At 37.2% G+C, this 25,772-nt stretch overlaps 1 protein-coding gene across 2 annotated transcripts; it reads left to right on the top strand.

The window, feature by feature from the left end:
• Positions 1-1,013: 1,013 nt before the first annotated feature.
• rps24 (ribosomal protein S24) lies at positions 1,014-5,486 on the top strand. Of its 2 annotated transcripts, XM_028467856.1 has the most exons (6): positions 1,014-1,095; positions 1,655-1,720; positions 1,808-2,017; positions 3,021-3,134; positions 4,945-4,961; positions 5,406-5,486. In XM_028467856.1, the coding sequence occupies exons 1-5, from the start codon at positions 1,093-1,095 to the stop codon at positions 4,948-4,950; spliced, it is 399 nt and encodes a 132-aa protein (XP_028323657.1). In that variant the 5' UTR covers positions 1,014-1,092; the 3' UTR covers positions 4,951-4,961; positions 5,406-5,486. The 2 variants fall into 2 exon arrangements, with proteins under 2 accessions (XP_028323657.1, XP_028323658.1); XM_028467857.1 differs by lacking the exon at positions 4,945-4,961.
• Positions 5,487-25,772: the final 20,286 nt, after the last annotated feature.

Raw genomic sequence — 25,772 nt, 5'->3', positions numbered from 1 at the left:
ATTAGCATAAGTGCTACACACCTTCTCAATCCTGTTTAATTTTTCTCTCCAACCAATAACTTCCTGTTTCTTAAATGGAAACACTGACTGACTGACTGAGTCTTTCATTTGTTTTTGTTTTTTTTTTTTTTTTTTGCTGCTTCATTAACTCAGGCCATGTTTTGTGACAAATAAACATTGATTGGTGGCTTGAACCCAGTTTTGCATTGCACATTTTGGGGATTAAAGTCTTTGCATAATAACACCATGATTCAAATGGTGATTTATTTCAAATCCATTGGGTTTGACAATGAGGGCTCAGCATTGTGTGTCGAAAGAGATTTGGAACACACTTACTGTAACCTTCTGTTTAAAATTTTCAGAAAAACATTACTTTGAAAAAAACACCAATGCCAGTGGACACTGTTGCTGCAAGATCAATAAAATTATGTAACAAGAAACCATTTTTGTGTAATGTAGTTATTGAGCATAGTGTGTGTGTCTGTGTGTGTGTGTGTGTGTGTGTGTGTTGGTCCAGTGATGGGGCAGATTCCAGGAAGCATTCTACTGTCTCACGATGAATAGTTAACATTTTCCTTATTTGTCAACAGTGTGTAGTATATCACTCATCCAAATGTTCTGGATTTGTTTCAGAAAAATTCATGCCCTATAGGACTGGTATGTTCAAATCTTTTTTTTTAGTGTTGTGTATATAGTGTGTAAATTTAGAATGTCCAAGAGAAGTTATATATATATATTTTTTTTTTCTTTTCTTTCTTTTTAAAAAAAATACTAGTTTGTATGGTCTGTCACAATCTAGTAAATCTGTTGAGACACTTGGATGACATTAAGGAATCATATTGCAGGGTTTAAACTTTTTAACGTAATTATTTATTTATTTTACTTCAATTTATATATATATATATATAATATACATTACGTTTTTTTAACATTATTTCTATTGCTTAATTTTTATTTAATTTCATTTTTATTTGTTTTATTATATTTTCAGGCAATGTAAAAGCCACTCGCTTTTATTTTCTACAGGCATTTATCCGGTCACCTTCCGGTCCTTCCTCCTTTCCTTCGTCCCTGAGCGAGGCCGGCGTCAAGATGGTGAGTTCTCTGCTAGTAAACACTGTCTAATCAGTCCATCATCGTGGCCATCCTGTAACCAACACACTCCACAAGCACATTAAATCATCTTACATATTCGTTCTTAAATAAACTATCGTTATTTTTTTATTTACGAGGTGTTTTGAGGGGATAAACGATAGTAGCCTATGAGCGCTAGCTTATCGGAAGGTGGTCTTGCTTTTACGTTTATAAAACGTGTGTATTGTGTCCCACTGCGTTTTCTCCTCGATGCGTTTGTTCTAAAGTCAAATTTATGATTTAAAGTACTTAAACGGAAATATTGGAAGATTCGTAAATTGTTTTTGTAGCGTTAGCCTTATGTGGCTAAGTCGTAGCACATTCATCAGCACAGGTCGGTTTGTGTAGACGACCAGGTGGATCACTGGAAAATAGGATTCACAGTTAAAGCTCGGTCATGACAAGCAAGCGTTTTAAATCACGCCAGTAAAACGTGTTTGGGTTTAATTGATGGGGAGATTAAATACAAGTTTCTATTTTTAATGTTATTTATTTTTAACAATTGTTTTTTTCTCTGTAGAATGACACAGTAACAGTTAGGACTCGCAAGTTCATGACGAACAGGCTGCTTCAAAGAAAGCAGATGGTGAGTCCTCGATTTCCCTCCATAATCAACTTCAGATATAGTTTCTGTTATAATGTAATGTCTTCCTGTGTCTGGTCTCTCGTCTAGGTCGTCGATGTTCTCCATCCCGGCAAGGCCACAGTCCCCAAGACTGAAATCAGGGAGAAACTTGCCAAGATGTACAAGACCACTCCTGATGTAGTCTTCGTTTTTGGCTTCAGAACTCAGTTTGGTGGCGGCAAGACGACGGGCTTTGCGATGGTCTACGATTCCTTAGACTATGCTAAGAAAAATGAGCCCAAACACAGACTGGCCAGGGTAAGTTCCCCCACTTAACTTTCAAATCAATGTCTAAACACAAGAACACGTGGCATTTTTATTATTTCTACCAAGTGTTTGTCACCCAGAATAAAACCATATAACTGTGACAGTATCAATAGTTGGTGTACTGTAACATCATTGGGTAAAGATGTAGTTTGGATTATGTGTGTTTTAGGTTTTGTACACAGTAACACAAGAGCATTAAGATCAATATTTTATCACTAATAAAAGTAGAACTTTTTAATTATGTATTAAAACACATTTGTTAAATCCATATTCCTTTCAATGTTAAGCAGCTTAAATTTAGACCATTTGCTTGATTTTGTTTAACTTTTTACAGCCACTGATTAAAGCTGCATTAGGTATAGTTAAAGTTGCCGGAGACAGTGTATGTCAATCGATCCATGATCATTTGCTCGAAAAAGATGTAAAAAATTTAAATTGCCTCTTTAAATTTTGTTTATTGCCGCTGTAAACACAGTCCATTGCCTGCAAAGTTTCGCGCATTGCATTGTGGGATGTGGAGTCATGGAGGCCGATAATTTTACTTCATTTTTACCATCGTTACTCTGTGAACCAGGCATTCAAACCTGTTTTTTCCCTGCATTCTACGATTCAACATGAATAGCAGAATATTCTTCATGCAGTGTATCATAAGGCATGAGAAACATTCCTGTAAAGTAGCTGTCCCATCCTTATGATACATAAATATATTTATATCCAATCAGATAACATGCATTTAAATCATCCTGTTTGACATCAGTTCAGTATGCTTTATAACAGTTCTTCCTCACCATAGAATAGCATTTAGATTTATTAATTGCATATGTTTTGAATTGAGTTGTTGATCAGTGGTCTCTTTTTAATATTAGACCTCCATTGGTGTATTTTGTCTATAGCAACTCTACATTATATCTAAAAATGTAACAGTTTAACACTGACTTTTTTATTTTATTACACGGAGAGAGACTATTGTAACAAAGCACTTGTTTGTCCTTAGCACGGTCTGTATGAGAAAAAGAAGACCTCAAGAAAACAGCGCAAGGAACGCAAGAACAGAATGAAGAAAGTCCGAGGCACCAAGAAAGCCAGTGTTGGTGCATCTGGCAAAAAGGTATGTAATCCTTTTTTATTAAATCAAACGTCTAATTTTACATAAAACATCCTTATGAAGTATCTACATTATTTGTTTTGATTTTCCACCAATTGATTTGCTAATTTTTCTCTCTCTTTACAATGTTTAATGTTTATTTATCTTTTCCAAACTTGTCGCTTTGTCTCCTGAAACTGTAGAAGGTAATTGCTGTCCTCGGGTAGATTTAGTGTTGTGTGCAGATAATTATGGAGTAATAGACACAACCTAACTCCAGCTTTTTCATCCTCACTCATTCATAAACCCAAAGCCCTGATGATTGTATTTATTTATTTTTTTTTTTTGGATGAACATGATCCATCCAACATGTAGCAATATGACCAACTTAGACTAATACTTCCCTCACTCTCCATTTACAATGAAATAATGGTTGTACACTAATAGCCTTACACCCTGTCTTGGAGATGTAATCAGTTATAACTGATCCCTTCTATATTCAAACATCATACTTGAATAATTGTGCTTTATCTTTTCTGAATGTAGTGTTTTTATTTTCATGCATATTCATACTTTGCACCGATCTCTGATTTTAAAGTTGTAAATACAAAATCTCTGAACGATAAAGCAAACTTTCTGATCAGAACCACACTGCTGCACCATTAGCAATCAGTTATTAGCAATGTGAACTCAGGGTAGAGCTATAATGGGGCCAAAAGATTAGACCCGGCCCTACAGAATATGGCCCAATCATGAATGAAGTCTGGACCTTTTATGGCCCAAGTCTTTTCACATCCATACGCACACGTAGAATGATCCGAGGTGAGTTTCTTAATAACTCAACTTTATTTACGAGCCACTTTTTCTGAATGTAACTGTGAACATGACGAGCAACTTCATGTGACGCTACATATCGGTTTACTTCTGCTGTAAAGCATGTATTAACACTGCTGTAACACACACAACTCAGCAACCTGCTGTCTATGGCTGTGTCCCATTACCCACACTACGCCCTACAGACTTCCACAAAGGGCACACTTGGTTTGAGTGCGCTTTGGATATAAAGTGTGTAGGGGAACAAGTGTGCTGAATGGGGAGAATTGGGACAATTTGTGGTTACGTCACCCACCTGAGTCAGGACGTCATTAATCGTGACGGTAAAATGGCGTTGATAGCAGCTGCGCTGCAATGTATTTTAAAGTAATACATATTAATGAAATAATTGATACCATACACTTAAATATTTAAATAAATCATATTTTTGCTGCGAACAGGATTCATTGTGAGATTATCTGCTATCTTTGAAAATTTTGTAATTGGAACGTCCCATGACAAAAGGACTTGTGGGTAATTCCATTCATCTAAGTCCGCTTGCATGCTCGCTTCACACAGGTGTGCATGAAGGGTGTATAGTGAATGGGGCTAAAGTTCTCGACATACGATTGGGACAACCTACGTACTCGCACCTTTCTGCAGGAGTGCGCAGGTGTGGGTAAAGCCATAAGCTGCCTATTCCACGGCTCCAGAACAAGTCAAGAATGTATCGTTTATGAAGGTTTTTTTTTTTTTTTTAACACCATTCATTCATGTACCAGAGGCCAACCTTCCACTCACCTTCTTAGCATCTATTCGTGCGTATCGAAACACATCACTTGACTGTTCATTTACCGCACGGCGCCCAACCCAAGCCCGTGTTAAACGACTGATTTGATTCGAGCAAATATTTACAGCTTTAATTCAGAGATCATCCTTATTTCACCTTTTAAATTGTCATAATGTTCATCTTTGTTCCATCTTTTGCTTTGTTTTGCCTCCCATGGATTCCTTTTTGCAGAAATAAGGTGTTTGCAGGTAGAGCTCTAAAGAAAGCATGGTGTGCTGTTTTGATGCACACCATAAGCTGCATGTTGTGCCTCACTTGAACCCGTGCAGTGTTATCTAGTGTAACTCCCTCTGTCCACTGTTGTTCAGACTCCTAGCTCAGAGGTGTCTCCTTTCCTCTCCTTCTTTGTGCTGCTATCCCTGCTAGAACAGGCACATCCAAAATAATAAACTGTTCTGTGTTAGCAGAAATAATTGTCCTGAACAGAGTGAAGCATGTTGGTTCCTAATGTTTTTTGTTGAACAGAAACTAATAGCCTGTCAGTGCGAGGTGGAGGAGTGCTGTGATAAGAATGTTTTACTCACTGTTTGAAAAGTTCTGCTAAAACATTCTCTGTTTTGTGAACTGTGATGTAGATACTCTGTGCTCTCGGATCACTTTGCACTCATTAATTTATTCTTTTGTTTTTGCAGTGATCCTAAAAAGCCAGCGAGGGTCTACGTGCTCCAGATGTTCTTGTATATTGCCATCAAATAAAGTTTGGAAAAAACTGAGATATTGCTTGGCTTCTTCTTTTTTCTGTGTATTTGGTCATGTTACACTTGTAATTGTAAATTAGAGTTTAAATTTAATCTTTTGTGAGCTCTAATTGTACCTATTTTTTGTAAAGAAGCTACTACATAATGTTTAAAGTTTTACTTTTAACACATTTGATCAAAGCAAAAGGAGCAGGTGAAACATTGTGGTGTAGCCTGTCAACTGTTAATGCAATTGTTTAAGTTTGAGAAGTAGTGTTGACGTTTGTTATCTGAGACTTTAGACTTGGGAACTGGATTAATCCTGAATGACCTTAACTTTACACACTTAAGTTGACTATTTGGGGTCTTAACTATTCATGATTGTGTGTAAGGGTCATAAAGGGACTAAATAACCATTATATTTACTCTCATCTTAAAATAAAAGTGACACTTAACGTTCGTGTTAATCCAAAATCTACCTTGTCTTGTGGATATACCATACATACTGGTCATTGTTATAACACTGCTTAGTTGGCACACTCCACCTTAATGTATTTAAAGTGGGATATTATTCCTAGAATCATTTACCCACTGATTGGAACGTGTGAATACTAATCAATCAGACCTACATGTTTAATCAGAGAGGTTGTTGCTGATTGGCTGACACATGCTGCCAAAGAAGACGTTTCCTGTTTATCAAACACCTTTTATACACAGTGCAGCAGAGGAGAGGTTTTCTTTTTGCTGAGTGACATTTATGGATTGTGGTGAAGTGCTGAGTGATGATATTAAAATGCAAAGGAATAGTTTGTGCTCACCCTGCTCCTCCCCGTCAGTGTCGACTTTAAAAAAAAAAAAAGAAGTCCTCATGTTGGAATGCAGAATAAGAAAATCAAACCACGAATGAAAGAATAACTACATACATAATGAGCATTAACAATTTACAACTGTGTCATATGTAAATTGTTGTGTTATCCTGATTTTTGCCAAGTAATACCTTTACACTTCCATAAACTAAGCTGTAAGGATCAGCACGGGTGTGGAGGCAATTTTACTGACACATTGATGACTTAAAAAAGATCAAAAGTCTAATTTTCAATTGGATGGATTAGAACAAGTGTCAACTTAAGGCCAGGGTCCAAATCTGGCCCATTAGAGCATGTAATTAGGCCCGTGTGAGGAAATTAAAATGACGGAACATGAATCAAATTTGTGAATTACCAACTAATTCAGTTGTAGATATCTGAGCACTTCCAAATACACAAAATTCCATTAAACTCAATATTTGCAGGGCTCAGTTTTCCCATCTTTGTCACGTGACTGCAATCACAAAGTGCTAAAATTCTGCAAGTTTCCTAAAAAATTCTGCAATTTAAATTAAAAACATCAATTGCAAAATCAAAGACATTTGGGAGAAGACCCTGCAGGGACTAATATATGTCACTTATTGTTTGGATATTGTTGCTGCCATAATACTGAATATAATTTATATGTGGAAGTGCAAATTAAAGCACTTTATTATTGAAATTGCTTATTTTAACACCTATAATCTTTGGCCCACTTGAGAACAAAGTTATCTGTATTTATCCCTGAACTAGAATGTGTTTGACGCCCCTGGGTTAGAATCAGGGGTAACACTTTACTTGAAGTTTTATACATAAGGCTGACTTTACGCTGTCATTAGCATGAATAAGGTGTCATGAAGGCTGTCATTAAGTGTCATTGGCTAAATTATCACACCTTTGGAGCTATGTTGGCATTTTTTGGGTTAGGTGGAGGGATCTAGTGGGGTTAGGTTAACGACCGACATTCAATGACATGCTAATGCTAATGACGTGTCATGTCATGATAATGACAGCATAATGTTAGCCTTTATGTATAAAACTTCAAGTAAAGTGTTGCCAAATCTAGTCCTTATTTGAAGTATAGTGCATTTTAGGTAGTTTTTGTACACAAAAAATAACTTTTGCGACTGTGATTATGTGATTACTTTATATCCTAGCATAAGCTTTGATAGACTGCAAGATAATCAGTCACTAATCTTTTGGACAGAGCCTGAAAGCAGCTGGGGAGGGGAACCAAGAAGAACCACACAACAGACAGGGGGACTGAAGGGCTCCTACTTTTTCTTATTTATTTTTTTTAATTTTTTTTACTACATACACAGTGTAATGACTGAGTAATACAGGACACTCATAGACACTGTTCAGTCATCAAACTCTAGTCCCAGGAAACAGTCTGAAATTCCAGGTTTCTGTAGTAGATCTCATTGGCATCTTGCATTGGGCATGTTGCATTCTACAGCCTCACCACTAGATGGTGCTGCAGCCTACACACTGCACCCCCCAGTGTGGCCTCCTTATGACCCACCACATTAACTGGTTTGATGTACAGTGTGTCTGTGTGGTCAGTAATACAGAGCTTGGGAAGCTGCAGTAGATTCAGAGCGAACACAGGCACAGATCTGTGGTTCTTTACACTGTTGTAACATAAGTGGATCCATCAACCCAGGGACTGGTAACAGATGGTGCTGGAAATTAAGCTGCTCTTTCCACAACCCATCGGTCTGTCCCAGGAGTCTCTGCTCTGCTCCATCTTTGTCTCTCTGCCTATTTCTTCATGCAGCTTCTCAGCATCTCCGCTTCATCTTTTCCTTCATTGTGTCAAAGCACTGCAGTCCGTCTACAATAGTCCACCATGTTTAACTACAGGAAAGCAGGTTGACATCAGTGTATTAGGCCTAGGAAATACACTGAGATTCAACATATACTGAGTTTCATTTTTTTCCGATATAGAAAATTACAATATCGTCTATAACAATATATTTTGTCTTTTATAGCTTATTTTATCTAAAAATACTGGTTTAAAGAGTTGCTGCCCTCGCTACGTCTCAGAACAGCATGAAAGATGGATTACTGAGTGCGTCCTAACCCAGACCTTCCCTTAAACAAGCTACACATAGAACGTACTCACACATACTGTCCCTTATAGGAGAAAACGCCAAAAGTGGCACATATTGTGTAGCTGATGGGTAATAAATGTGCCTGTGTGACATCAGCAAATTTAACCCAGAATTGTCTTTCTGGTAAGATTTTATTGAGTTAAAAAAATATCAAAATGTAGCCCTATAGTGCTTTGAGTTAGACAGTAAGCTATGGTAGCCAAGAGGAAATGATGTGTGTAGGAAAGGATGTGAATGGAGATGGAAGTCTTAACTAGGATGATGCAGCATGAACTGAGACATTAGCACCTTAGACGGAAAAAATGCGACAGGTTTTGAACAATAAGTACGAAATTAGCCACATTTATTATTGAGCCCAGGATGAGCAAAAAATCACATTATGAGCATGCCCTAAACCAAACAGGAAGTCAGCCATCTTGAGTCAAAGTTTAAAAATTGCTTTTTGCCCTGGAAAAGCATTTACGCAAACTAGTCTGAGGGTCTTTATCCGATTCACTTCAAACTCAGCCAGAACCTTTCAAACCCACTGAAGATGAAAAGTTCTCAGAGGAATTTGCGTATCTTTTACAGTGTTGTTGTGGCGCCGCTGCAAAGTTGCAATGCTAATTTTTGTTAGCACACCACAATTTTAAAATCCTGATAACTGTAATACTAGTTTCATAAAGCCAAAAACAGACTAAACATCAGCGTTTCTTCAGTAAAAGAATAGGTTGTGAGAAATAAAAGATAATGAGAATAATTGCTCGAACACAACTAAAGTGTTTCTGCAGTTTAGTTTCAGGACAGATTGTTGTAAGACACTAATGTTTATGCCTGAACAACAGGCGCCATTTTAATGGTCTGTATCAGCACACAAAGATAGAACAATGTCTACTGATCTATCCTGATGCCTCACTGTGGTCAATGCAGATCACTCTCATTCATGGACAGAAACACGACTTTTTCCTACATCATTGAACGTCATCCTGTATCTCTCCTTTACTAGTGGTTATAATCTTAAAATCATCTCTGTTTTGCATCTTTCTGCTTCAAACTATGTCCTTGTGAATTTTTGGGGGTAAAATGGGGGAACTTGCAAGTGTGGCCATGCTTTGAAAGATACCGCGCATCTTAATGAGGAGCGTTTTCCTTGTTGGCCTCAGCGGGGGAATCATCACAGCTCATTTTGCAGTCCTGCAGTGTCCTATCAGCTTTGGCAGCCTGCTCCAACTTCCCTCCATCTGCTGGTTGCTAGGTGCAGACATATGAAATGATCTGTGCCTTAGTTGCCCCTGAGCTTTCGGGGGGGAAGTGATTTGCTTTTGGAAACAAACTGCCGTTTTTTGAATTCTAATTATCCTTTTTTTTCTGCATCAGCAGCCTAACATGGTTTTTGCTATTCATCCCTCCCTGAAAGTGGCAGAGAGGGAAAATACCTGCAGAAACCAAATAAACAGAGCTCGTTTGATTCTGCTGTGCAGTCACTGAAATGCAACGATGACTTTTTTACTTAAATAGTTTTTTTTACTGGTTCACAAATAGTTCTACTTTAGCAGTCAATGTGCATAATGTATAAAACAAGAAGTGTGTTTATTTAAAGTGTTAATTCCCTGAAATCATGGTGGTGAATGTTGCTTGTTTTGGTTTTGATGCACGATTCGTGCAGCACGGAATAAAGGGATAGCGCTGGTGCTGGTACTGGGATCATGTTTTTAAACTGGGAAGGGCTACATGAAGGTGGGTCAAAGGAAAGAGAAATCCACAAGCTGTGGTAATGAGAAAGGGCAGCAGATGTGAGTGACAGAATGATGGAATGCTCTGTGTGATAACCATGTTCTCCAGGCTGTAAGGTGTGTTGGAATATATGTGCGTGTGTGTGTGTGTGTGTGTGTGAGTCCTTGGGATTTAGACAAAAGGCATTTGAGGCAGGCTTATCAGGTTCGTGCAGGAATGAAGTAACATGACTGGGAGACGTTCCCATCATAATACCAGCAGCAGCTTATACTGTAAGACTATTTATACTAATGTCTTTAATCAGGAGTTATTCATAAAGGCTGGTTACACCACATGTATGTTAACTATAACGCACTTGCTCACAGCTGGGTAATTATGCATCATGTGGATGGATGGAGTGGCAAAGAACACCATCCCCCCACAGGCATGCCTAAACTTAATAATGATGGAGTACAATTTATCCCAGACATGGGACACTGGTGGTCCGGGGGCAAAATGCGGGACTCTGTCAAATTTTGTGAGGCCCTTAACATCATTACCAAAACGAATGAAATTACCAAAAAATACACAAAAGGTGAACAAAAATACATAAAATGACAAAAGAAATATACAAAATGACTCCAAAAATATAAAACACTATTTGTTCTTTCCTGTATTAATGCTCAGTATTGCGAACGAACAGAAAAAACACAAACCCTGAATGAAGCTCAAATGACCTATAACCACAAACCTTCCACAAATCACAAACAAACCCCAAAAGAACCACAAAGCATGGACGAAGCGTCAGAAACGCACAAACCCTGAATGAGGCACAAAAAAAAGCATGAACCACAAAGCATGACCTAACAATAAACAATGAACCGATCGCAAACCCTGAACGAACCACAAAACATAAACAAAGCATAAACCCTGAACAAAGCACAAACAAACGCTGAAGTACGACCCCCGAACAAACCACACAGCATTAACGAAGCATGGAAAAGCACAAACCTTGAACGAAGCACAAAGAAACTATGACTAACAAACAAACTGCAAACCCCAAACAAACCACAACGCATGAATGTAGCACGAACCCTGAACAAAGCATAAATGAACCACGAAACAAACCACAAATGAAACGTGAACCCCTAACAAACAAAGCTTGAAAAAGCATGAACCCTGGAACGAAGTACAAACGAACCTTGAACCAAACCCAAACAAAACATGAACGAACCACAAAACATGAACAAAGCATGAAAACAGTACAAACCCTGAATGAAGCATCAACAAACTACAAAACCCGAATGAAGCACGAACCACAAACTAACCGCAAACGAACCACAAAGCACGAACTCTGAACAAAGCACAAAAGAACCACAAACCATGAACCACAAACGTAGCACGAATGAACAACAAACATCACGCGAAAACCCTGAACAAACCACAAAGCATAAACGAAGCACAAAGCACGTACCCTGAACGAAGCACAATTGAACCACGAAACACAAAAACCGAGCAAAGCACGAACCACAAACAAACCGCGAATCATGAAAGGACCACAAAGCACAAACGAAGCACGAACCCTAAACAAAGCACAAACAAACCCTGAACAAAGCACAAATGAACCACGAACCCCAAATGAAGCATGAACCACAAAAGAAGCACAAACAAACCACAAAACCTTAATGAACCACAAAGCACGAACCCTGAACAAAGCACAAATGAACCACAAACGAACCACAAAGCATGAATCACAAACGAACCACAAACGTCACGTAAACGTAAACGAACCATAAAGCACGAACGAAGCACGAACCCTAAATGAAGCACAAACAAACCATGTACCACAAATGAACCACAAATCCCATATTTCGATGTACGAGCTGATGTTTACCTTTAACTCACATTCAGCTCTTGCACATTTGTAATACATTGTTTAAGCCAAAAATGTAATTGTAATAGTTGGCGTTCAACCCATAGAGGGTAGTCACACTTACATTTCACAACTAAAAACACCAAATGAACATACTGTACTTTGACTAAACTCTTAAGCGTTGGACTAGGACCAATCAACAGCACTACTTAATACCCAAATCAATATGTATTCAGCAGAGGTTTCGTTACTCTTTAAAGTTCATGTTTTCTTGCTTGCCTTGATGTGCTAAGAAACAAAAATTAATAGTCAAAAATAACAATATTGGAATCCAATCCATCTGATATTTATCACCAGTCTGATAATTCTTCTTCCAAACCCTGCATTGCTGTTGCTTGATTTCTGTTGTAATGTTTTCTTTCTTTCCTCCCAAAAGCTTCACATTTCATAGACTATTATGCGTGTGTCATCTAACTGCAGTGGCAGTTTATTTTCTCGACTATGAAACTATTCCTTTGAATTCCTCAGTACAAGGTATGAATTACAGTCACTTGTAAGGATTTGAGTGAGACATTTATGGGCTTTCGGGGGCTGCAGTGTGCGAAGAGAAAATGTTTTTTTCTAAGTCGTCCTCGTTCCAGGAACATTAGCTGCATACGGACAAATGTATAGATTCAATTTATGAACACAAAGCTCCTTTGAGCACAAGCCTTGTTCCGTTTTGTTCAATCAATGAAGCAAATTTGTGCTTCAGACGTTGCCTCATGCTGCCTCCAAAGCACCAATAGGACGGTGCTGCATGGTTTTCCAATAGCAGTCAAAACCAAATTGTCTGGGTCTCAGTGGGCGTGCTGCAGTTTTGATGTAGTCCCTGTCAGAGCACATGGTCAAACTGTAATAGACTTCATTCCCCATAAGGATGAAACAAGGTTGTGTTTAGCATTGCGCTGAGTTATTTCTCCATTTCCCTGCTCGTGCACATTCCTCTGCACTCATTGATATTCCTCTTCATATTACTCTCCTCAATCAGCCACACAGAAGCTCTGATTAATGACAACAGTGAGTCGCAATCTCCCAGCGATTCATTAAAACTAGACCGCCACGAATAAAAATGGAAGATTTGCTCATTTTGCCTCTCAGATCTCATAATATGCTCCGTCGCCGGCGAAAATGTTTAATTCATTGTGTTGTTAGTGACTCTCAACGTGTCCCTACATCGAGTGCACGGGGCATAATAATAAAAAAAAAAAAAAAAAGAAGTCAAATGACTTACCATGGTTACATCAGGTCATATTAGGAATAATTCATGTTCTCTGTTTAAGCTCGGGACTCTTGATTTATTCACTTGCCCAGGTAATTAAAATGGAATAGATCCTATTATTGCCTTTTGATTGATCATCTCATCACTGCCACTTTATGCTGTAAAGCCACAGCTTGTCTGAATGGGCTCGGAGTCTACGTTAGCCTCTTTAGAGCAGATAATAAAAGGATTTTTTAAAGCTCAGACAATGTAGTCGTTATCAGACGACTCCAACTAATCTCAGTTCTAATAAATAATATGTCATTTTGGTAAAGAACAATTAACAAAAAATTGCCTTTTGCTCTTTTTCAGAATCAGAATCAGGTCAGGTTTTTATTCTCCAAGTACAGTTTAAAAACAGCACAAGGAATTTAACTTGGCAGTTGGTGCAAAGAACAAAAAAACAAAACAAAAAGTAAACCAGAAATAATAATAATAATAATAATAATAATAATAATAATAATAATAATAATAATAATAATAATAAGGGATAAATAAAGGATAAATATATACATATACAGTATGTATAAATATTTTTACTGACACTCGTAGTGTTTAAATAAAGTGACGCATTGGATTTTTGAAAGAAATCCATAAATAATTTAAAATTTTTAACGTCTGTGTTTTAGACTTTTAAAAAAAAAAAGAAAAAAAAATTAAAAATTAATTAATTTTAATGAGATTTTTAAGTTATTGTGGTTGAGGTTACAAATAGGGAAACTAAACGTACCCTCCACATTATAGACAGTATAACTCAATGGAAAACATTGGTTAATTCTAGTATTAATATGAAGCCTTACTGGATGTATTCCATAAAAAATAACATCTGTGCAAAATAAGAATACTTGAAGTGCTATAATAGTGTTTATTGTGTTTTGTCAAACAACAGCACATAATGGTTTTCAATATTGGTGGAAAAACTGATTTCTATATCGACTGATATTACTATTTATTACAAATATCAGCCCATGAAAAGAAGCAAGCGGGTTGAAAAATATAATAACTAAATAAAACCTATGATGATAAACACATTATCTGCACATTTTGTAATTATGCTCCTTGTCTCCCAACCTGCTTATTCAATATATAATATTCAATAGTTTTAAATAATCCCTAAAATACATGTTTTTGGATTGTGGGAGGAAACCTGAGTACCTAAAGCGTCCAAACCCCAGGCTACTATTTATTTATTATCTAAAGTTATTAAAACATCATATTTTTCAAAACATAAAAAAACCAAAATGTTCATTTCTACAAGTACTAAACATCTTATCTATATTATTTTATCCATAATCAACATGTTGTAAAGCTGGAAAAGCTGGAAACTGTCAAACGATGAAGGCGGAGCTGCTTTGAAATCTGAAATAGACGTACTGTAAGAAGACAATTCCTGAAGCTTTTGTCTCGTGAACAGAGCCCATCACAGGCAAATCACTTCCTGTCCTCCATATTATCCTGGATTGATTTCCATCAAACATTATCCCCACAAATGTGCATGAACATGGGCCATCAGGCAAATGTCATTACTGCAGCTCATTTGGGAGGTAAGAGACGATCGAATGTGACAGAGTCGAAATTAGCTTTGTGTTGCCTCGCCATCGCTCCCATCTTGAACTGGGTGGGGGAGAGTGATTATAAGGGATATATAATTCCTCCCTGCACATTAAAAACCCACTGCCCCACTTTCCCTCCCACCTCCACCACTGCAGAGTAGTACACAAAGACCACACTTATATAGAGCACAATGCAGTCAGTGAACGTCCTCCCAGTTCTGCCAGCTTTCTTCTTCTTCTTCTTCTTCTTCTTCTTCTCTTCTTCTTTCGGATTCTCTTTCTCTCTTCTTCCTCTTCTCCTCTTCCTCTTCTTCTCTCTTCTTCCTTGCTTCTTCTCTTCTTCGTCTTCTTCTCTTCTTCTTCGTTCTCTTCATTCTTCTCTCTTCTTCCTCTTCTTCCTCCTCTTCTTCTTCTTCTTCTTCTTCTTCTTCTTCTTCTTCTTCTTCTTCTTCTTCTTCTTCTTCTTCTTCCTCTTCTTCCTCTTCCTCTTCCTCTTCCTCTTCCTCTTCTTCTTCTTCTTCTTCTTCTTCAAGGTGATTGTTGATCTGAGTGATAGAATGGATGAAAGCATCCAGGTGGAAAGCCAATCATATCCAGATCCCTGGTATTTCTTTCATTCCTCCACACCTACAAGAGCTGGATGCGACAGAGCCGTGTTTCTTTTCACTGGCTTTATACTGGTGTCTTTTGCACTGAGCAGCATGTGCTTATTGAACAGTGTTAAAAATCAATAGGCTCTGACCTTACCTCTGTCAGAAGCTGTGTTGGAGACCCCAACACACAGATCAGGACATAGTAAGTCTTTCGCACACTCACTTTAAACACCAGTGTGCTGCTAATGCTGCTGTAGGTGACAGCTGTGGGTTTTGTTCATCAATCGCCAGCAGTTCATCTGCAAATAAATCAATATTTACTATTTTAAAATCACATTTTTGTAGTGTGAAAGTTAAAAGTAAGGAAAGCTTCTTCCTCCTCTTTTTTTTGGACGCACAAGATATTTTGATGGGATATGATGTGCCCTTGAATTGAATTGTTGTTTGTATTTATTTATTTATTTATTTCATTTCATTTCATTTCATTTCATTTCATTTCATTTCATTTTACTCTACTCTATTTTATTTTATTTTATTTTATTTTATTTTATTTTATTTTATTTTATTTTATTTTATTTTATTTTGTTTTGTTTTAATTTATTTTATTTTATTTTATTCTTTTCTATTCTATTCTATTCTATTATTGTCTGAAATAAATAATTAATTATAAAAAGTAAAACCTGATTGCGTGTATACTGTACTTGTGGGGTAATTTTTTATTTTAAACCTTTTTTTTTTTTTTTTTTTTTACAATTTTGTACATTTTCAGTTGAATGGGATGCCAAGTTGTTGTGTTGTGCTTACATTAGGTCCCACCTGATTTCTCAGATTTTCCTCGCGGCGCCACAAATACAGTGTGTGTGATTGCGCAACAGGAATGCGCACACACACTCGCAACCCAGTGCTCCATCAGGCAGCACACACACAAATGTCCATCCATCTATCAATCGGAGGGACATTTGTCTACCGTCTTGGGAGAGCAAAGGTGCGCATGTAGCTGTGGGGGGGGGGAGGCAGTGACATAACCAAAAGGGACCTTTGGGGGGAGTGTTAAGCGCAAGTTACTTAGTTCTGCTTTAATGTAATTTCATTTTTTACCACAGACAACACCAGGATGTTTGACTTCTGACTCGTATGAAGCTCTTATTCTGTGAGTTAGCAAATCACAGTACTGATACTCAGACTTGTTCTAGAAAAAAGTGGTATTGCATATCCCTACTTCATAACTTTGTTATCTACACCATACCAATGCAGCAGGACCACTCAGTAGTTACACATGTATTAAAAAAACCATCTGATTAGCCTACTTTCTACTTTTCTAATGCCAATTAGCAACACTGTAACACAGCTGCTCAAATAGCAATAAAACCTGCATAGGCTGCCAAAAAGATCTTGGTATTTTGTGTCGCCAATTTCTGCACAACTCCTGGTTAATTTATATAACTGTAATGCTGTATGTTATCAGCTTTTTGAACTTTAGAATAGTTTTAACTTAATAGATTTTGAGTAGTATTTATTACCCTTTAATTAATTATATTTCTTGGCAGATACTGTATTCATTCTATAAAGCTTTGTACAGTATTTGAACGAAGTCGATAACCACCATGTAAAGCTCTTGTTTGCAGTGATTTTTTTTTTTTTTTTGTATTCGCTGTAAAAATTGGTAAAACTAGGTCAGCGTCCAATAGTATTGAGAGTGTCTCCTTAAAGGAAGCCATTTCTCCTTGTGTCATTTGGCGTCAGTTGAGCTGATGGATTTGGCAATGTGTTTAGAAGGACATTAATAATTAAGAGGTAGCTAGAATATAAGCTGCTCCCTGTTGTGCAGTCGACTGCACTGGCCTGAAAGAGAGCAGGGATGGAGGAGAATGGAATAAATGGTGAGAGGTGCTGATGAAATATGGATATCAGGCAGCAAGAAATACGAAGTTTAGCCGAAGCAGAATGCTTCATTCGTGTCATTTTGTCAGATCTAAGTGTTCATGTGACGTGTTGGTTAGTGTACTGTACATTTACAGCTAGAAAGACGTTGCCCTGTTCCTCTGTTTGTATGTTCTTCTGAAACATCTTATGTTTTATCTGGATGTTCCAATTTCATTCCAGAGTTAAAAAAAAACACTAATTTCAGAGCAGGCATGGACCACCGGGAGGCTATGTTGGGGCCACATGGGGCCCTCTACATTTTTAATTAAATAAGTAATTGTTAGTTATTAAATAGATTATTAATTGTCTAATTTCGGGCAAAACTAAATACAGAATGACTCAAAAACACACAAAATGAGTGACAATTTTGCATATAACAGAAAAATACTCAAAACAACAATATTATACACAATGACTCCAAAAACACAAAAAATTACAGTAAAACTGTCACAAAATAACAAATCGATACACACAAAGACTCAAAATTCACACAAAATAACAGAAAAATACACAAGATTCAATTCAACTTTATGCCAGTCATCTCATAGCACTCATCCAGAAATATAGAGTTATGATGAAAAAAACCAAACATTTATGGGGATTGGGGGGGGGGGGGGTCGTTATGGTGGAGAGGAGCAAAAACAAAAAAACACACAAATACAATACACACAATGAGCTCATCCATCAGCCTGATGGTGATTCCTAGGTTTAGCAGACGATGGGCGCATTCTTTGTCTGTCTAATTGAAGGTTTTGCGTTTGAGTACATTAACTAATCGTTTCACTCTTTGTGAAAGCTTGTTAATATGTTAGACCATAACCAGCAAATCTGCAGATTAGTGTCTGTCCATTAATGCATCAATATCTCTTATTACATTTCACTACGGTTCTGGAAACACGATACAAAGTAAAGTACAGCACCTAGGTAATCCCAAATGGGTTTTTTTTTTAACATATGTAATTTCCATCCTCTTTTCCTGTATCCCAGAGGCAAAATATGTGTTTTGCATCCCAGTGATAGTGTTTATTTACAGTGAAGTTCAACCTCAAACCTCAGACATGATGCAAAACAAAGATCTGATGAAAAATAAGAGCGCGTGCATGTGAATGTTGTGCACCGAACATCGGCTGTTTCTGCATCGTTGTGGGTTTTTCCGTTAGAGGAGAAAGTCAAGACAAAGGCACGTTGACAGTAAAGTCATGGCAATGTGAATAAGACTGAATGCTTTGACTTTGGTTGGGAACACTTTACCCGAGTTAAATATGAGCTTCTTAAGTTGCTGCATGCAGAAAATTACACACAAAATAATTACAGATAAATAAGCATCACAGGTTACTGTTAAAGCCCTGAACTGCAAATATTAATAGTTGAAACATAAGAATATTGGCCAATTAAGTCATTAATAAACAATTTCTGGGTTTTTTTTTTTTATGATTCTGAGTTGATTCTTAGCGTTTATATTTCACCACAGAACGTTTCATAGTTACTTCTTCCACTCGTAGGGATGAATGCATTCTGCATATTTCAGTTACAATTACATTACTTTATGTTACAAATTAATTAGAATTACAGTGACCGGCATTTTTTCCAATTACAAATAAATTACAATACTTATTTATCCTCAGAAAGTCATTTACAATTACATTCTCAATTGCTAAAGTTGAATTACAATTAATCATAATTACTGAGCATGAAATAAATAACCTAATGGAAGTTAACCTCCACTTGTGTTAGCTTTCTGTTAGCATCTTTATGATAACAGGTCCTAGATCAGCTGTAAAATACACTAAAAACAATTATGTATCATCAAATTTGTTTCTCCTCTCTTGGATACCTTGTTTGGCTTCCTAATCAATGAAAATATTGGTATTCATAGTTATGGTGTGGGAGTATACCCCTCCATTTAATTATTTTTAACTGTTAAAATGTGGGAAAGCTTGATATAAAATGTTTTTATAATAATTACTTGTAGAACTGTACCTAGAATTGCAACATAATTCCCCAGTTTTGCGTTAAATTATAATTGACAATTTTCATAGAATTTTCATGGCAATTACAATTACAAAGTTAATTATCTGAACTCAGCTACAATTTAAATTTGATTACAGCAGCAACAGATTTTTTTAAATTACAATTGCAATAATAATTACATCATAAGTGTAATTAATTATCAGTTACGTGATAGGGGCAGAAACACTGTAGGCCTACCTTCTTTTGGAGCGAGGGTTTAGCATTACTATTATTAAGACTGAAGAGGAAGAAAAAACAAAGAATGCACGCAGGGAAATTGATCAGGAGCGAGACACAGTTTGTAGTGAATTTAGCAAATGGTTTGACTCTGGATTAAAGCATGGGGCGATGACTCTTGACTAAGTCCACGGAAAGCTTCACGAGTGCGATCAGTCATTTAAAATAAGAGCTTCTTCTTATTCAAAGAATTGGTTAAAGACGCCATTAGACCTTGGATTTCACGTCACAGCAGTGTAAAGCAGATGTACTCCGACAACGTTCCGCGAGGAAGTCATGCTAATCTACAACGTGGAGATGAGAAGATGGAGATCATAAAGACGAGTTCAAATGCAATGACATCGCTGTGATTTATCTAGATCTGAAATCCGAGCCAAGAATATCTCTCTGAGAGGCAGAAAAGCGTTACCTGCTCTTCTGTCATGCCTTCACAAGGTGTGATACAGTTTCAGCAATCTCTGGCCATGGGAAAAATAATAGAAATAATCATTGAAAATATTAAGAGCTGCCAAATATCCAGCAGTATAGGTCTACATGTATGGACCCCTCGATTAAAAAAAAAAATCACAATATAATACGCAATCTGAATGAAATCCAGAAGAAACTCTGTGGGGTAATTGAGGAACCAACCTGACAGAACTGAGTCAAATTTCATAAAGTTATGAATATTTAAAATTTTGCTAATGATGACAGATGAGGATCAGTTTATTGAGCTGGATCCCTTTCAAAATTTAATGAAAGCTTTTATGGTGTAAAGCAGACATAGGCAACTGGCGGCCCAGGGGCCACATGCAGCCCTCGGTCTAATTTGATGTGGGCCCCAAAGTAAATATACAAAATGACAGAAAATCACACATAACAAGAGCAAGAATACATTAAAAATGCAAATAAATATACAACATTGCAGGAAAATACAGTAAAAGACAAAAGAGAAACACAAAATATGACTGCAAACCTGCAGTACTAACAAACAAGCAAAGCAACAACAGAATGACACAAAAATACTCAAAAAACTACATAATAACAGCACAAATACACAATATGACTCCAAAAAACATATTTTACAGGAAAAATACACAAATGTACTACAAAAATGCACAAAATGCCTCACAACAAGCAAGAAAACAACAAACATACACAGAATGACAGAAAAACTCACAAAATTCCGACAAAAACTCTTTGTTCTTTCCTGTGTTTCTTTCCTCAGATCGCTCATTATTCTAAATGCTGACATGAATGTTGATAATGTGGCCCCCTCATCATACATATCTTTGGTTAAAATTGTGTCAAAATCTGTTGAAAAAACAAAGAAATAAATGCTGTTGAAAAAAGGCAGTGGCTATCCGTACGGTTGCTGTATCAATATACCGACATTCTAGCCGTATGCAGCGCCCCTCATTGGCCAGTTTAGGTCACTTGACTAAGACTAAACCTAACCCTAAAGCTAACCCTAAAAAATGTTGCGAAATAGGGTTATAACCTCACCCTAAACCTAACCCTAACCCTAAAACGCTACGTACGTGTACTTCGGTACCAATAGCACCGGGGGTTGTCTGTACTGCAATCGTACGAATAGATACTTTCTTGAAAATATGACCTCCTTGGCAGAAGTAATTTGAAATAACTGAGTATTATATAAATAAGTGATATAAAATCTACTTTAATACAAATGTAAAAGTGAGTTTAGTGAGTTTCTCTACAAAGTAGTGTTTGTGGTGAATATTAAATGCTAACAATCAACTCAGAATTAAGAGTAACCATCAGCACTGACAGGGGGCGAAGAAAGAAAGCTGTTTGTAATCCCTGTAGCTGGGCCGGAGACCAGCATCACCCACACTAACGCAGAGAGCTGCACGCAATCACTGGGCTGACTGTCCGACTGGCTCTGGCATTCAGCTTCAAAGAACCGCCTGCAGGCATCGTTTCTAATATTGTCTCAGAGTCTGTTTTTCACAAAAGTACTGATGCATGAGTGGCCTGGAAAAACAGAGGGGAAAACATCAAAAGTGCTTTTGAAGTGTGGGGGGGCTTTGTCAATCCACGGCTAAACGTTTCCACCTGAAGCCAGATTGGTTCACAAACAACCTCCGAGAGAGGTCTGTGCATGTTTGTTCGTCTCTACAGTTAAAGTGGAGATCAATTGTGACCCATTGACTGGTTTTTTCAAAAATGTCTGTTGAGCATTTCCTTAGAAATGTTGTGAAGCTTTGCAGATTAAAGAGACACACACACACACACACACACACACTCGCCCTTTCTCCTTTCACGCACACTCACCACATAGACATATGTAGCATTATGCAAGTGAAGGGCTGGGTTTTGCATTGACAGTTGTCCTCAGCTGTAATGTCAGTTCTGAGCACACTTTAGTATCACAGCATTCGTCGAGACCCTCGGCTTTGTGTGAAGCAGTTGGAATGTGGGAAAACACAAAGAACCATTATGAGTGTGTATTATTAGGGTCAACTCCCCTTCATGTTTTTGCTGTTTTTCCCCTCATGATCACAGTTTAGTTGACTTACCAGTGAGCGTAAAATGTGAACGTACTTAAACAGTCACTCTCTGGAAGTTCAATGATCTATTATGCTTCCGCTAACTTCCATCTTTTATCCCCTCATTCCCTGCATGTTGTTGTCTGACTGTCATCCTGGATTGGCCTCACAATGCAGAAAAACTCCTTAATAATTAAAGAGATGACAAAAAGACCCATCCTGGGCTGTATTCCGTCTCTTAATTTGGCTTCTCACACTCGTCATAACTCATGATCTCGTATTTCATTTCAGGCATCTCTGATTTTCATTGTCATAGCCTGATTCAATGGGAGCTTTTGAAGTTAATTGTTTAAAAAGTGATCCTTCAGACTATTTTAAGCTGTAAAAAAGTAGTGTTGCATATTGTAACATTGCACTTTTGTGAATCTTTTTGATTCATCTTTTTTTTCTTTTTTTTTTAGGTCATCAAATTTCAGAAAAAATTTCACATCAACTACAACCATTTCAATTTGACTTTTAAAATGACATTTATATTGTCAAAGGTATATGACCAGCTCCAAAAACCTAATTTATTAAAAAAAAACAAACAAACTATAATACATCAGAGTAGTGAATTCACATTGGTAGGTATTTTGACAAATAATGAAGTAGAGAAGCCACACACACACACACACACACACACACACACAAATGCTACAAATAAAGTGTAAATATCTCTACACTTGTTGACATATGATTGAAAAGAAAATCAATGGTACAGTTCATAAACTGTATCGTGTGTCGGAGTTGATTGTGCCAGGGACACAAACACAGGCAGGAGAAATGTTCAAGTTCATTTTAATCAAATAGAAATAGAAAAAAAATTTAAAAAAACTCTCGCTAGCAAAGTGCAAAGTAAAAGATGAAAAGTACAAACCAGAATCCAAAAGCAACAGGACACGCACTGACTGGAGGGAACAATGTTCCAATGGCTGAAGACATTTCATCAACAGACACAATTTTACCAACCACTCCTTGAATAGTGAGGGAAGGCAACCAGGAGATAAAGAACACCTGAGTGGAGACATGAGGAAACAGTATCACTCTCTTAGCACATACATAACGACAAGACAGGGTGTGTTGAGACAAATAAGACTCTGTGAAGGGGACAGAATAGATTATGTAAATCCCATGGACAAGATTGAAGAGAAATACTTGAAGAAGACCAAGTAAAGCCCATAAAAGTCCAACAGAAAGAGATTTGAACCCAAAACCTTCAGATGAAGAGCAATGCAACAAAACCAAGTCAAGCTACGAGTGAAAAATAAATATAAATCACACCAACCATCCAGATCGCAACATGGAGTTCAAATACTTCGAGTAACAATGCAAAATAAGTCCTAAAACCTGATAAATAAATATTAGCTTTATTGACAGAGAGCAATATTTTGGTCAATGAGTAAATATATGGTGTTTCACTGAGACGCTTGCAGACCCTTTAGCCTTTGTTTATCTATAATGTTGCACATGAGGGTATCAGTAATCACGCACACACACTGCTGCACAGAAGGAGTCACTCGGTGTTGGCTCTGCACGCATTTGTCACTCTGGCAGCCAGGCCTCCCCGTCTCCGAGTTGGTGGCCTGGTTTCTGCGCGGGGGCTGGGCTCCTCCCCGCCTGCTGCCTAGTAACTGTCAGATCAGGACTGTGATTTATGCAAATTGGCAGGCAAGTGCTTGTGGGTCAGACGCGATATGTGGTAAGACTATCATTGGGACAGTAGACAAAGGAGAGTCAAAAGAGGCAGTCGCGTGTAACACTTTAAACTGTGGAACAGAGAAAGCTATTTTGGTGCTGACATTCCATCATGAATGTGTAATAACAATTGTGTATCATTCTGAAAAAGAAATAATTACCTTAAAGGTGGAGTTTGCAATCCTGTTCAGAAAGACTTTTTTGTTATACTGGGTGAAATGGTCCTTCCAGCCCGAAAGTAGTCATTACATTGGCCACGGTTACATGGTGTTTTTTAATTCCAAATTATTTATTAATTAAAGTGTAAAGTGTTCTGTTTCCCGAACGAGGTTTACATGGAAAACTGGTTTGTTTGGATTATGTCATCACCCGCCCGTCATCGCACAAGCGCAAATCTATCCGATTTAACTTAAAGCGGAATTAGGCAATTGATGGGTGCAATTTGGCACCCCTCCAGCAGATGACGCCTTTGGCGGCCGCCTGTGTTGCCTGTCGGGAAGGCCGGCCCTGGTATCAAGCACAAATGAGGCATCAATAGCTCCTGAAATGTGATGCAGAGGTTTCTGTCTTTATGTTGGGAAGCTCAGTATTTATTCTGCTTTGAGGTAGATTTGTTATTTTTATATTAGATGTGCATTTAAGCTTGTGGGGGCGTGGTTTTGTAGCCCTAATTGGAGCATACGAGATGGGGAGCTAGCAAGACTTTTAGAGAAGGTCTTACTAGCTCAAGTCATGCTTGCTTTTTAAAATTTTGGACCGTACCTTTAATAATGCATGCAAAAAAGAAAAAAAACAGCTAATGTACATAACAGTATTACATTAGGTAATTTAGACAGTGTTGTGCCAGTGCCTAATGATCATTATTGTGAGCGTGCTCATTCTAGCATTTGTGAACGACGCTCTCTACTTAAAAGGGCCTTAAAATGTAAGGCAGAAACACCAACACAACCCCCCACAGAATCGTCTGCCGCATGCGTCAATAAATGGAGACAAAAACAAACAAAGGCAGCACCATACGCCATCTCCGTATGATCACTTATGAAAAGGTCACATCTTCTGGACCTTGTTGTTAACAGTATGGTTATTATTGGTCTCTTTTTCACTATTTAAGCTGTCATTTGTTTGTACCTGTCTGGTATATTTTATGTTTACTTTTTAGATTGGACAGAAATGAAATGTTAATTATTATGACATTAAAATGTAAAAACATTTGCACCTTAAGCACTATACTGTTGTGTTTTTGTTCTAATAATTTCTCATATAAAAAAGAAAAAAAAAAACCATTCATACTACTGTGAACTGAATGGTTGGCAGCAATGGGGAAATGCCAGTATTCTGAGGGTAGTAGCTCACGGCAACATATTCAGACAAACTATGAACAAGTTCATTTTAGAAACTGAGAATTTAGTTCAAAATTTTGAATTCATTTTAAAATTTGTGAGCTGAACTTTGAACTCATAGAAAGTTAACTTTACCAACACTGATTTTAGATACTAGGACGTCACATCAATCTTGCCTGTTTTAGACTGTAAGAGGATAAAATTCCCTCTTAATATTTATATAATAAAAAAACACAAATTATGATAAAATTTGATCAAAATAACAGGATTAAGGTTGATTAAAAACAACAACAAAAAATTCACAATCAAATTCACAAAACACAATAGGTCAGAGATTCTCAACTGGTGGGTCAGGACCCCAAAGTGGGTCACGGACCTGTATTTGGTGGGTCGTTGTCAGTTCCTCAAAAATAAATAAATAAATAAATAAATACTTAATGTCTCTCATGTTGGACTTGTCTTTTATTTTGAAATCAACTTTTCTTTTGACAGGCGTGCTGTGAAATGCATTTTGCACAGGTCAATATATAGATTTATGATTTAAAAAAAGACTATATGTGTTTCTTCAACAGATATTTTTGAAAAAAATAATGAGGTTGGTTGAAGATTGAAT

The sequence above is a fragment of the Gouania willdenowi genome, chromosome 15, assembly GCF_900634775.1.
Source record: "Gouania willdenowi chromosome 15, fGouWil2.1, whole genome shotgun sequence".
Lineage (NCBI taxonomy): Eukaryota > Metazoa > Chordata > Actinopteri > Blenniiformes > Gobiesocidae > Gouania > Gouania willdenowi.
Note: the sequence above shows the minus strand (reverse complement) of the source record. Positions and strands in the feature narration are given on the sequence as shown.

What these genes read in the sequence shown, in the direction of transcription:
- rps24 (XM_028467856.1), top strand. An exon ending in TGCTTCAAAGAAAGCAGATG is followed by an intron (nt 1,721 to 1,807) that starts GTGAGTCCTCGA and finishes TCTCTCGTCTAG; the next exon opens with GTCGTCGATGTTCTCCATCC. An exon ending in CCAAACACAGACTGGCCAGG is followed by an intron (nt 2,018 to 3,020) that starts GTAAGTTCCCCC and finishes GTTTGTCCTTAG; the next exon opens with CACGGTCTGTATGAGAAAAA.